At 46.6% G+C, this 13,299-nt stretch overlaps 1 protein-coding gene across 2 annotated transcripts in view; it reads left to right on the top strand.

Annotated features, from left to right (window-relative positions):
• Positions 1-13,299, top strand: part of GORASP2 (golgi reassembly stacking protein 2) — a 547,667-nt gene that overhangs the window by 231,155 nt on the left and 303,213 nt on the right. For both annotated transcript variants that reach the window (XM_069616189.1, XM_069616190.1), the window contains exon 4: positions 4,506-4,592. In XM_069616189.1, the coding sequence (XP_069472290.1) occupies positions 4,506-4,592 (87 nt within the window). The remainder of the gene's footprint in view (positions 1-4,505; positions 4,593-13,299) is intronic.

A 13,299-nucleotide genomic window follows, 5' to 3' on the forward strand; every position in this document is an offset into this window, starting at 1 on the left:
GTGTTTGCACCTCGATATAGATGGTTATGAGTCGCAAGTGGTTTTGGGGTGGTGATGATCCTTTGGAGTGGGCTAGCATGCATATGGCTGTGGATTTAGTGTGATCATTGAAGTGAGTTGTTGGAATGTAGTTCTGATGGCCATTCTGTTCTTTTTCTTTTCTTTTGGTTGACAGGTATCTCCTCCCCTTTTGCCACTGCCATCTGTATGCCACTCCTGCAGATGGGTTTTACTCCCGACACCTGCTGCTTCGTGTTAATCAGTGGAGCAGCATTACGATCTTATGGGACGATCGCCAATGGCCCACATGCCCTTACGCAGTACTGGTGGCTCGGAGCAACATTTCGGCCTTTCAGCTGGACTAGTGCCTCCCCATTGGGACGGCCCTGCGGTTGTGTGCGCTTCCATGTTGCCTTTTCGTACGTGAATGTGGCTCTGTGTACCATGAGGGAACAGGGCGTCACACAAGTAGTGGCTGGTCATTTCTTGCGGATGCAGCACACAATGGTGAAAAGTGTTTTGGAGTTCATGGCCTGATGGCTGTATGGGCTTGGTGATTTTGATGTGCATTAAATTTCTATTCTGATTTGGCCCGTGTAGCGTTTTTCTTTGCAAGTGATGTGGCATATGCCTATTTGGGGGGCGATGTATTGTGGGGAGATCTGCATTGGGTTCCAGCTTCGGAGTTTAGTTGCGTGGTACTGTACTGGGCGCGTTTGCCTACGGAGCCCGTGAGGTCAGGGATGGGGGCTGCCAATATGGCAGTTTGAATGTTGTCATGCTCAGGGGCGGGGGATTGGGTTTTGTGTAACAGATGCCGGTCAGCCAGGTGGACTGGTGGAATGATGTGATTCTCGGAATATTGCTGGTCACAGGTGCCTGTGTTTGCGTGCGTTTCTTGGTGGGGGACTGTGGTCATGTCCATTGGGATGGCTTCTGTATTCGTGCCATCTGTGCCCTGCAGCTCCCATTGGCCCCTGTTGTGTTTCTTTTGTTCGTTGGCATGCATGGGTGACTTGAACATTTCAATGGTTGCATTGTGACTTCATTGCACCTACGGGGAGTTGTACTTTGTGGGCAGGGAGCGGTGTACAGGCACTCAGTGGGGCCGTTTACGGTTGATTCGCGATGCCGTACTTCTCACCATGGCGGAATGGTACATTCCGCCATGCTTCATGGCGTTAGGTACATGTCCGCTAGGGTCGGAATTGGCGTACCCTTGCGCCATGGTGGTGTTTGCGGTTTGGCATGGCGCGCGCGCGCGTGCTTGGTGCAGTTAGCGTTGGCGTTCACTACGGTGTCGCTAATGGCTTCGTACTTTGCGGTGACGGGTCATAGTCGCACCGAGCGCTATTCGATGGCGGTATTGCATTTCCGCCATCGTTTTCCGAATTCCGCAAGGGTCGTAATGAGGGCCAATGACTTCATTGCGTGCTGGCAGCCATTTTGAATTGGTCGAATATCGTGTTGCTGGTCCGTGATATGAAAAATTAAGTAAGTCTTCATTCCCCTGTTGATTAATACTGCAATTAAGGACCTTTTTCTCTCCTAATTTATTAATATGGACATATACTGAAACTAGTACATGTTTTACCATGCAGGTGCTTGAGCAAGACCGCCTGAACACACTTACTATCAGACATTAGGGTATGATATTTGTTTGAATATTGTACTATAATACTGTAACCACATTGTAAGAACTCAAGAGTTTCAAAGTCATTGGATAATTAGCAATTTACTAATGTATTGCAGAAATATTGAGGGCACCAGATTGAAGGAAACTCAAACTTTGGCTAGTACGAAGTGAAGGTATCAGAAGCCTGGCAAATATGAATAGAGAATTTGAATCTAACACAACATGCAATGTAGTTAAAATTACCACAGCTTTAAAACATGATTTTTTTGGATATGATATGATATGTGATAGTTTATTTATATAGCGCCTATGCACAATGTGTTTCAAAGCGCTTCAAGGCAAGGGAGGGAACAATGGAAAATACAATGACATTCTTACAGGCCATGAACAGTAAGGATGTGAAATTAACTATCCTACTCTGCCTGACGACATTTCAGATAGTGCAAGAGCTAAGACATAGATAAGGGAGGGAGGGGAGAGTGGGAAGGAAATGGAAACAGACAGGCAACTGCCATACTAGGTCTGACGACATTTCTGGTAGAGCCCAAGAAAAACAAGAGGTGAGGGAGAGGGGTGCAGAAAGGTAGGGGAGGAACAAAACAAGCGACTATCATACTAGGCCTGACGACATTTCAGATAGTGCTGGAAGAGGTGTGGGGAGGAAAAAACCAATAAGGGGAGAGGTGAGGAGATAGACGAGGTTGCTATCATACTATGTCCAGGGACAATTCTGATAGAGTAAGTGCATTGAAGAAAGTAAGGGGAGGAGATAAGAAAAGGGAGAAGGGAAAGGAGGAGAGAACAGAGAGTTAGCAGTCAAAACAGTAGAGAAGCAAGACGGGAGAGTGAATACAATGCAGAAGTCAGTAGTAACACATAATGTTGCAAGCCGGGATACAAGATGAAGATGGGAACAGCATGAGTCAGGGTCACCAGGAGTACAAGATTCAAAGGAAGTCCAGCATGAGAGTTGAGAAAGGGTGACGCGCTCTGAATGAATGAAGTCCATAAAAGTTAAATCTAGCATTGGCCACAAGATGGTGATGGTGAAACCAGAATTTATCAGAATTCCTATCTAGCAAATGACCCTGAAGATGATAATTAATGGCCGAGATGCATTGGACGCAATTTGCAACAGGCCTATTTCCAACCCCCTTTTTCTTACTTGGAATAAAGAACATTTTTTTGTGAATATTTCTAAACTTTTTGATGGACAATTATTTCACTATATTCATAAAGACCACCCTAACAAAAAGTGAAGAACTAACCAAATGGATTTCCGCATAGGTCCTTCCAGCGGTCTGAGACATCAAACCCAGACAAATACTTGGCAAATGTAACTCATCACCCCATTGTGCAAACTGGGTCGCATCTGGCGACAGGACCAAACAACTAAAAAGAATACAAGAACCACCTGAAAGAAACCTAAACAAAGCTGTGCCCACTCCACCCACCTGGTATATCAACTTTTGATATAAGAATAACACTGAGATGTAGAAGGGATTCTGCTGGGTTTTGGCACTTTGCCAGGGAGTGCCCCATACTAGAGCATTTCTGCCACAGAGTACTGGACAGAGTGAACGGACTACTGGGTAGACAACTGGAATTCACCCCCAGGATTTGTTTACTGGTAGTGCTCCCGGGGAGCAAAAGGCGGAAGCACACTAACAAGATGGCCTCTATTCTCTTGGTGATAGCAAGACGCTGTATGGCCATCAGATGGCAGTGCCCAAAGGGGTCCTTATTCAGCCAATGGGCTCAAGACCTACTGAAATGTCCAAAAAACAGGTGATGAAGCGGACATACAAGAAATGGAATGGGGTACGCGCCTCTCTGACTTGGAAACATCTGCGGATTACTTGCCTCCCTGAAGAAATGAACACCCAGTCAATGTTCGTAATCGCTGTACCAGAAACGTTGGGGGCATGGGAATGCCCAATATATTTGTCTGTAGACATCATTGCATTTAACAGAAAAGATTAAAGTTGGCTCACCCATAGTCCAAGGTTGGAACGAGGAAGGGAGGTTTATTTGGAGATTTAGGATTGTAGAGTTGGGGCGAAAGTGGTGGGGGGGTTGGGGTGGTCAGGTGGGACTGTTTGTTAACTGCTATGTCTACTGAAATGCCAATAAAAAAATAAATCTGCGAGTATTACATATTGAACACTTCTCCCTAAAGAGGTCACGTGTCCATGTTTTTATAATGCTAAAATATGCTTATCTTGCCATGCGGAGACTTCTGCCTGTATTTTAATCCAGTTAAAGAGGCCATGTTGCATAACCTCTATTACATAAAAGTTGCTTTTCAGTGTGTATCACCCTGAAACCATTTTCCAATTCCTATCGCCTTATTCCTTTTAACTTCACATCAATAGAAAATATTTCGAAGATTAATCTATAGTTTTTTGCAAAAACTATTACATGTTTTCTATTTAAATGCTTCAAATGTGTTTTAGTATTGTGCTTATGCCAATTGAGCATATTATTACAAAATGTCCTACCAGTAGGCTCCAGTTCAACATCAAACTGCCATTTGTTTTTCAATTATGTGCTGCCCTGCAAAATTAGAGTATACAAATCTATTTTCTTGGATGGAATTATGGTACTGCATTTTCTTAAGTGGTGCCTTATTTGTGACTTGTAAAAAAAAAAAAAAATTCTCGTCCAGTTCAAAGCTACCTCTTATTGGAATTATGCACCTAATACGCATTCCCAGAAGGTTCACTTTCTGTAAAATATTCACATCAAAAACAGATTCTTTCTGACTGATTAACCCTTTGATGTTACACTCGTAGTCTGAATATACTTGCGTTCTTTTTTGCATTTTGTATTTTATTTATACCCTGTGTTTTTCATTTTACTCTAATAGGAAGTGGAACCAAATTCACCCGCTGCCCTAGCAGGTCTCAGGCCGCACAGTGACTACATAATTGGAGCAGATACAGTCATGAATGAGGTAATCTGGTTTACTTAAGCAAGTAGGAGGTCTTGTTTATTCTTTGTTTGCAAGCCACTAATAAGCAATTATGCTCTACTACAAGTAATGCTGTCTCTTCAAAGTGCATGGTCACGTTTATGCAGTTTTATTTATTACCATGCGAGAGTGACAACAAGGTAGAACATATTCTATTATGTGAATAAAATGTTATACTGTACCCATCACCACCAAAATGGTCTCACGGTGCCACAACTTGACCGAATAGTGATTTATTGTTCCCCCACCCTGGGAACAGCAGACTGTAGTTGGGGCGAGGAAAAAGAAAAATGAGGATAGGTGAAGAGGGAGTGCGGTAGATACCAACAGACAAACAGCTGGAAAGGTAAAAGTAGGTTGGGGGGGGGAGTGGTAGTAGCATGTGTTATCAAGCATGTTGTACAGGTTTCCTCAGTTTTCTATCATAAATGAAGTAGTGTTACTGTTAATGTTTTTGCAAGCCATGTTTTAGAATGAAAAACCACAGTAGGGCTGCACGAACTCTAGAATACCTTTCATATGCCATGCTAAGCAAAGTGATGGATTATAACATACTCTCCTGACCGGTGAGCCCTACATTGTGAAAACTAAAGACATTGTGAAACAAACCAAGGAGAAGCACTGTGAGCAAACTGGTGATGCAATCCAGAAAGGAGGGTCAGGTTGATCCATGAGTTGTGTTGAACTGTGTTGCTGGTAACTTGGGGAAGGGAACCCAGAGACTAGTTGCTACATTGAAGCCTGGGGTAGGGAAACCTTTAGACTTGATGAACTGCAAATGCTGTCTTGAGGACAGAGCCTTAAGACCCCTTTTTCTTTTGAACTCGGTTGCCTGAAACTTGGGGTAAGGAACCCCGTGGATTGTTTGTTTATTTTATTTATAATGCGCGTCAGACCCAAAGGTAACCGGGCACATTGTATTTCCTTGAACTTGGGAATCTTAAGACTTTTTGTGGAACTTTCATGAGCTTTTGAACTTGGGGAAGGGGAACTGGAAAGGAAACTAAGAGCTGGAAGAAGTTCAGAACTTTGTGTTAATCACCATTTCTTTTATTATTGACATCCCTACACACTGTTTAGCTTTAGGTGTGAAGGCAAGTGTAGGTTTTAGACACAACAGACTTTTAAGTTGAACTCTCTGACTCAGAATTTCCTTAGTTTCGTTCAGGTTGGGAAATCGGACCTTAGTATACGGCCAGTTAGGCCTTCTACCATCCTGACATTTGATTTAATAAACAATTTTATTTTGAACTTTGAATCTATTGTCTGTGTCTTGCTTCATGATGCCTTCACAGTGTGTATGATGCTAAAACCGATGTTCTGGACTGACTGGGTACATTTTAATTTACATGTAGAGTGCAAGGTATATGTAAGAATTAGCTTGTTCCATGGGTTATTGCTAGGGTCCCCCAGAGTGGCTGTGATGGAGTTGAATGATGCTGATAGATACTCACAAGGATTCTGGGGCTCCTCACAAGAAAGCGGATGGAAAGAAGCTTAAGAAAGATGAAAAGGATCATTTCAAAAAGTCCCTTACCAAAAGAGGGCCACTAACATAACCAGGCTAAATATCCTCCTAAACTAGGGTTAGTGAAACCTCTGTGCCCAATCGGGGGAAGGTTACCAGAAAACCCCATTCCAGACGACAATTGGGAAATGTGTGATTTGTGGGTCTGGTGACCATGTGAAAGGGGATCCCAGATGCAAGGGTAAACCTTCAAGGATCCCATCTGTCAGCTAAGCCTTCACACATGATGTGGATGTACCAATGATGGGTGCCAGCTTTCACACTCCGGCTGGTGTTCAAGCTAGAGATGATTTATTATTTCTGGGACTGTGGGAACAACAGACCATTGTGGTCTATAATTCAATTGCTGATAATATTAAAGAGGATTATAAATACAGTGTGCTTGTTAATGGTCAGGACACCCCTGCCATTCGAGACACTGGGGCCAGCATAACTGTGGTAAATGAAAGTTCCTTTCAGCCTGAGGAAGTTGCTAAGGCTTACCAAGTTAGCAGGAGGTCCACTCAAAATGTGTCCCATACTGCCAGCTATCATTAAATGTAATGACATGATTGTTAAAATCACTCTGAGTGTTCAGTCTTAAGTGCCTGGTAGGGTACTTTTAGGCAGTGGCTTGAAGGGCCTGGGTGTGGTTTCCAGCGCACCAAAGCCTCATATGAAGAGAAGGGAGCTGACAAGGAAAGTATTGGAGGCAACCCTAACGGAGCTTCCAACATAGACCAAGGAGAAATCAAGTGTCTCAAAAGGAAAGAAGGTCCTCAATCCCAAAATTCCTCAAAGGAGAGATTTCCCATAAAAAAGTGAAACTCGAGGTCACACCTGTGACCCCACCACCAGCTGAGGCTGGGTTGGTGCCAGAAGAATCCCCAGAAGAACCTTCTTCTGATGAGTCAGAGGTGGAGGAGATTCAACTCTGTCTGGAAGATCTGAATCCTAGAGACCATCCTGAGCTGCAGGCTTTGCTTGCAGAAGGTGGGCCCTCAAGGACAGACTTCAGTGGGGGACCCTCTCTGGAAGGTCTGCATCAGCATGCAGCTTCCCAGAGTGAAGGGCAAGACCCTGGGAATCTACTGGGATCATGGACCCCTTTACAGCGAGCCAATGGAATCTATTGCAGGGGACCTCAGGAGACTGGTGGTACCCCAAGAATTGAGATCCAAATTCCTACAATTAGCATATGAAGTCCTCCTGGCTGGTCATTTGAGCTCAAAAATGATGAAGGAGAGGATATCATTGCACTTCTACTGGCCCAAGATGGGTGCAGAGGTTGAGTTGCATTGCAGGAGCTGCCACACTTGCCAGTTATCTGGTAAAGTGGTTCCAGGAATGTGGTACCTTAGTGCCTCTCCCAGTTGTGGGAGTTCCTTTTGAAAGGGTGGGGATAGGGTTGTAACGGTACACCAGTATACTAGTATAAATACCGTGAATCATTTCAATTACAACTCATAACCGTTATCTGATCTACACCGGTTTACCGTGGGGCCTGCTGTGAAGCCTTCCCCTGATTTTAGCAGTTGGATGCACAATTGACTGCGCACAGAGTAAAGTCTTTAACACGTTCGGTGGGATTTCTGGCACCCAAGCTGGGAGGCAGTATGCCTGGGCTGCTTCAGTAGCATGACTTGCGCTGAAGACGGCGGTGGTGGCAAGCAGCGGCTCCGCATTGGTATTCACACAAAAACATCCAACGTTGCTGCTGTTTAACCCATCCCCAACTGTCCGAGATAACAGCTGCAGGTCCTGACCACCAGCCAGCAACATGAGGTGCTCACTGAGCAGAGACTGCATGCAATGGGAAGTGCCTGAGGTCTTCTCCTAACGACGTGCAGCGTGAAAAATACTGAAGGAAAAAATGCTCACTTGGAAAACGACCAGGGGAGTGCTCTATCTTTGTAGCAACCTCTGGTTGCACTTCTCCCCCCTGGCCCCCGGGCAAGCCTGTGCAATTTAAATGGTAATTGATGAACATCCCTGCTGCCTGGAGAAAGTGGGCTGGGATTCCTGCAGGACGGTTCTGAAGTACCAACAGGACCCCCGAGCAGGCGGGTCCGAAGGCTCAGGACCCGAGAAGGACTATATTTTAAACTTGCTAACTAAAAGGTGGAAGGAAAAGATACCCAGATCCTATTCGAAGGAAGTGTACAAAGCCCACTGAAAGCATTTAACACATACATGAATTTAGCAAGGTGGTTGCTTATGGAAAATAAAGTGGGCGTTGTTCATATTAAAAGTCTCACGTTATTTTATTCTACCATTTCTTCTTGGATGCCTTATTTACAATAATACCTTGTATTTCACGTAGCACCTACACAGTAGACTGTGGCTTCGTAGCGCTGTAAATAACAGGCGTTACTATTATCCAGCACACTTAAAATATAGTAACTCTATCTTTTTCTTTTCTTTCCATTTTCACGCTGGTGTCAGGGGTAGATGGAATAGCCCCCAGAGCCTTCTTTACTGACTGGGTGCAAGTCTGTATTAAATTGAAATATGCATAATGCAAGAGGTGATAAGGAAGAGGTGTGCTTTAGCGGTTATGTTATTGTTACAAAATGTGGATCCATGAGATCCGGGTCCTAATCCTGCCTTCCCCACTTGAATTACATTGTGATCCTGTGCAAATAGCTTGGCCTCTGTTGTTCGACCATGTACGGCTTTCGTGTTAAAGGGCTGGGAGAAACAGAGAATGATCGCTGCTCAATGCAATGCGCAGAAATGCAGCGCTGAAGGGGTTCCCCAAAGCAATACATTACAGCTCTACAGAGGCGCGCTGGGCTTTTTTGGACCCGATTATAATATTGGACATTTAGTCACACGCCACAAACTAGTAATTTGGTGCTAAAACACGTGTTTTGTTTCACTTGGGCTAACCTATATCAATGGTCCTCATTTCAATGACCACTGAAGAACAAAAGGCAGATAATGCACTGATAGGATTCAAATCTCTTTGGCACATGTTACACTCGCGCTTCTGCAGTGGGCACGCAAGTCACTGAGTTATCTTTCCAGGAAAATGTATTCTAGAGTGACACAGAGTAGGGACGCGGGTCCCCGCAGGGTGGTTGGAAGCAAGTTCCCACTGCCCACCCTCCTACAGCTGTTCTCCGGTGGTGCCTAACACTGAGCACAGATACACATTTACGGTACACAGTGCATAAATATGCTGTCGCTCACACAAACGTGAACGGCTATGCGTGCATAACAATAAGACCGTGCTCTTTTTGTCTTCAAGTAATTAAACAGTTGAAATAAAAGATGTTTTAAAATACACACAAATGAGATGCATTGGCACGCATAAAATAGGTTTAGAAGCAACATGAAAATGCTATGAAATAAAAAGCAAATGTGGGATGAGGGGAAACAACTAGGCAGAACGTGCAAGTTTAGTTGTTTATAATATAACAAGTACCTGCAGTGGTGTCACTAGGGTTGCAGTAACTCATGGTGTCACCCCACAGGGGGTGACACCAACCCTAGTGACGCCACTGGGCAGGGGTCAGGCTCCCTCAATTTGTTTGCTTTCTTGCTTGTATTCAGGGCAAGGGGATTACTGCTCCCGTAGTGAAAATCAAAAGTTGGCACCAATGGTTCTGGTTCTGCATGTTCACTACACTGACTCCCTTCAAGATGATGGGGATTACCAGGAGGAAAGCTCCAATTCAGAGTGCTATCACCAGTGTCTGAAATTGAATTATACGCCTCATTGCCAAACTCCAGAACTTAACCTCGTAGAGAGAGTACTTACTTTAGTTGCAGTGGTGGTTCAGAGCCTGTTGATAAGAAGAGTACAAGTCTGTGAGAGCGGGGTACTGCAGTTTACACATGCGCAAATAAATTAAGGCAGCCTTTGCAAAAGATATTGGATAGAGTTTATCTGATAACTTTATTTTTGCAACTTTAAGCGTGGTGGATTCAGACCAATAGGGTGTCAGTCAGAGCCGTATGGGACAATGTAGTACAAAAAAAAGCTGCTTGTAATTTACTGACACACCCTTGAGAGCATGTTAAAACTGTAGCTCCCAAAAAACATTTAAAGACTGGTCGGTTAAGTCATATCAGCTCCCTTAGCAATGACTGAACAAGACAGGTATTGTAATCTCATTGAGTGCTCTCACTGCACAGCATTGTGAGAAAATATGCCATTTATTATATGTTAACCTTTGTTGAAGCAGCACAGCAAATCACTGAACAGGGCACACACATTGAACGTGCATCAGTAATGGGTAATAGCGCACGCTGCGTTGTTCTGCAGAGCCTCGTCCTTCTGTAATAGGTATATAAGCTTCTGCAAAGGTTGTATTTTATATGACAGTTAAACTGGCCTAGCAAAGTACATTTGGGTGACTTTTCCTAGCAATATAAAATGTAAGTAAATGTTTAAGCATGTGTGCGCTATACTGCGATAACCACAGTATACCGTATTTTCATTGGAAGGTCATCATACCGTCAAAAAATCAATACCATGACACCCGTAGGTGGGGACTGACATTGTTGGTCCCCTAGACCTTCCAACTTCTTCAGACAACTGATTTATATTGGTTGTAGTGGACCATGCCACTAGATACCCTGCAGCTATTCCAATGAGAGCTGTTAATGCTCAGGCAGTGGCTAAGGCCCTACTTCGTATTTTTACCAGAGAAGGATTTACTAAGGAGGTTGATCCAACAGTGGGTCACATTATATGTCCCACTACATGTAGCCCATGTGGAAAACCTGTGGGGTCACCTAAAAGTTTTCAACATTCTCCAGCATGGGGTCTGGCATGGATTCACATGCTCATGAATATTCCCCGTCGTCAGGCTGGGAATCCTCGGTAAAGAAAAATCAGTATCAGTTTTGTTTCTGATCTGTCTTTCGTAGTAGTAACCAATCACTGATCTCTGCGTCATACTGACCACAGCCAATGACTGCCATCTCCCTAAGCCCCGCCTCTGGCAGCCATCTTCAGATTATTACCACACGTTCATGTGTTGGGATCCTCGTGCTATTACTCTCGAGCTGTAGTGCGTTTTTGCGCTTTTTCATAGGAAAATTCTCTCTTTTTTTGGTCAAAAGAGCCTCAAGCTCCACCGTTTCTTTATCCGATCAACAGGGACCCGTGTCGGATTCCTCTACACCTCTCAAGGGTGAAGATTTCATCGAGCCACGCTTTTGGAGGACTCCAGAAGTTTCTCAGGCCCATCTCGGTCATGGCCCAGGAGAAGGGAAGCTCGACGCCCGGAAAGCTGTTCAGGGTCTGCCCTGGATGCCAGCTTCAGAATGTCTTTAAGGAGGACGAACACTCCCTTTGCCTCTACTGCCTGCATGAGGACAAGACGCACGTGGAGAAGGACTGTGCGTTTTGCGGCAATATGTCGGAGCGGACCATGAAGGACCGCCATCTGCGTCTCGCCAACTGGCTGGAAGATAAAAGCCCGTCAGGCGAGAAGAAGAAGAAGTCCGAGCGGTCTTCTAAGACCTTTCAGGGCGCCCCGGCGACGGGGGTCCAACAGAAGGCCAAGCACCGCGAGTCCACTGGCACCGGGAGCGCCGAACGGTCGGGCTCTACGGCTGCCAGGCAAGGCGCATCCTCCCTGGCGCCATCAACCACGAGCCAACGCTCTGGCTCGTGTAAGAGGAAGGCCGAGCACCCGGCGAAGCTCCTGGAGAGACCCCGGTCGAACTCCAAGGCCCCATCGGAGGGGGAGCGAGGCAGTGACCCTCCCCTCAAGGAGAAGGCGGTGAGCGCACCTAAGGTGGTGAAAGCCTTGATCCACCCTGCGAAGGCCTCTATCGAGACAGTCGCGGCGGCCCTGGCTCAGCCTGTGGAGGCTACACCAGTGGAGGTGACTTCAGGGCTTAGTCTCCCTGCCACCGCGGAGGGAGTCCTCTTTCAAGCCCATCGACGGGACCCCCGTGAAACCTCCGACGGAGAAGAAAAAGGGGGGTAGGACGTCGTCGTGGATTCGGCCTCAACCTCTGAAGAGGAGCTGATCGAAGTCTTAAGCCACGGCATTGGCGTGGAAGAAGACCAGCCCGTCGGGAGGGATCCCGACGTAGGAGACGACGAGAACGTCGAGGGTGCCGACGAGGCTCCTGACCGCCCGTCGGAATCCCCTCAACCAGTGCCACAAGACAACTCGGCAGCCATTTTGTTGGCTATACAGTCCTTATGCTCGGAGATAAGGACGAGATTGCCGTTACCACCAACGGAGGAACCGCTCCCGACGGGGGACCCGGAGCCAGGCCCTTCTGGGAGCCCTCCTCCTAAGAGAAGAAGGATTCATCCTCCACCTCCTTTTCAACCATCGCACCCTGCTCAGCCCTCCTCCCCGTCCACGACCCGTGGTGATGATACAGGGATGGACACGGCCGCGACGGGTACAGACGACGAGGTTTACGACGAGGATCTTTCGTCGTCACCTCCTCCCCGGGCCTCCCCGACCGACGAGATTGGATCGTTTCATGCCATGATCGCCAGGGCATCCAAGCTTTTCCAGCTCTGCCCGGAAGAGAAGAAGAAGGAAGGTTTCCTTTATCAACGGCGTGAGACCAAGAGGAAGACGGTTCTCGCTGTACCTCTACTGGACAATATCTGGGATGAGGGTCTCGCCCATCTCAAGAAGCCATCCACAACGTCTGCGAGAAGGGATCGGTACGAGAAGAAGTACCGGGTCCCGGACGCGGCCCCCTTGTGCCTTCGGGCACAGCCGACCCCAGACTCGGTCGTCTCTGCGGCAGCCAGGAAGAAAGCGGGGGGGGCTTCGGCCTCTACGTCGACCTCCCCACCGGATAGCAAGGGAAAGAAATTGGACACGATGGGACGCAGAGTCATCTCATCGGCAGCGACGACGATTAAGGCTGCAAACGCCTTAGCCATCGTAGCCCGCTACGACAGGGAGTTGTGGTACAAGATCGCCGCCCTGCTGGACTTTCTACCGGATGACAAGAGGGCGGAGGCCCTAGAAATCTTGCAGGAAGGAGAAGTGGCATCGGACCACACCATTACGATGGCGACGGACATCGCTGACACTGGTTTTCGCCAGTTGGGCAACGGCGTGTGCCTTAGACGGCGTGGATGGCTCAAGGCAACGGACTTCCGGCAGGACGTGCAGACCAGAGTTTTGGACATGCCATGCGACGGGAGAAACCTGTTTGGGAAAACAGTGGATGATTCCCTAC

Source organism: Ambystoma mexicanum, chromosome 9 (genome assembly GCF_040938575.1).
Source record: "Ambystoma mexicanum isolate Mex_15411 chromosome 9, UKY_AmexF1_1, whole genome shotgun sequence".
In the NCBI taxonomy this organism is placed as follows: Eukaryota; Metazoa; Chordata; class Amphibia; order Caudata; family Ambystomatidae; genus Ambystoma; species Ambystoma mexicanum.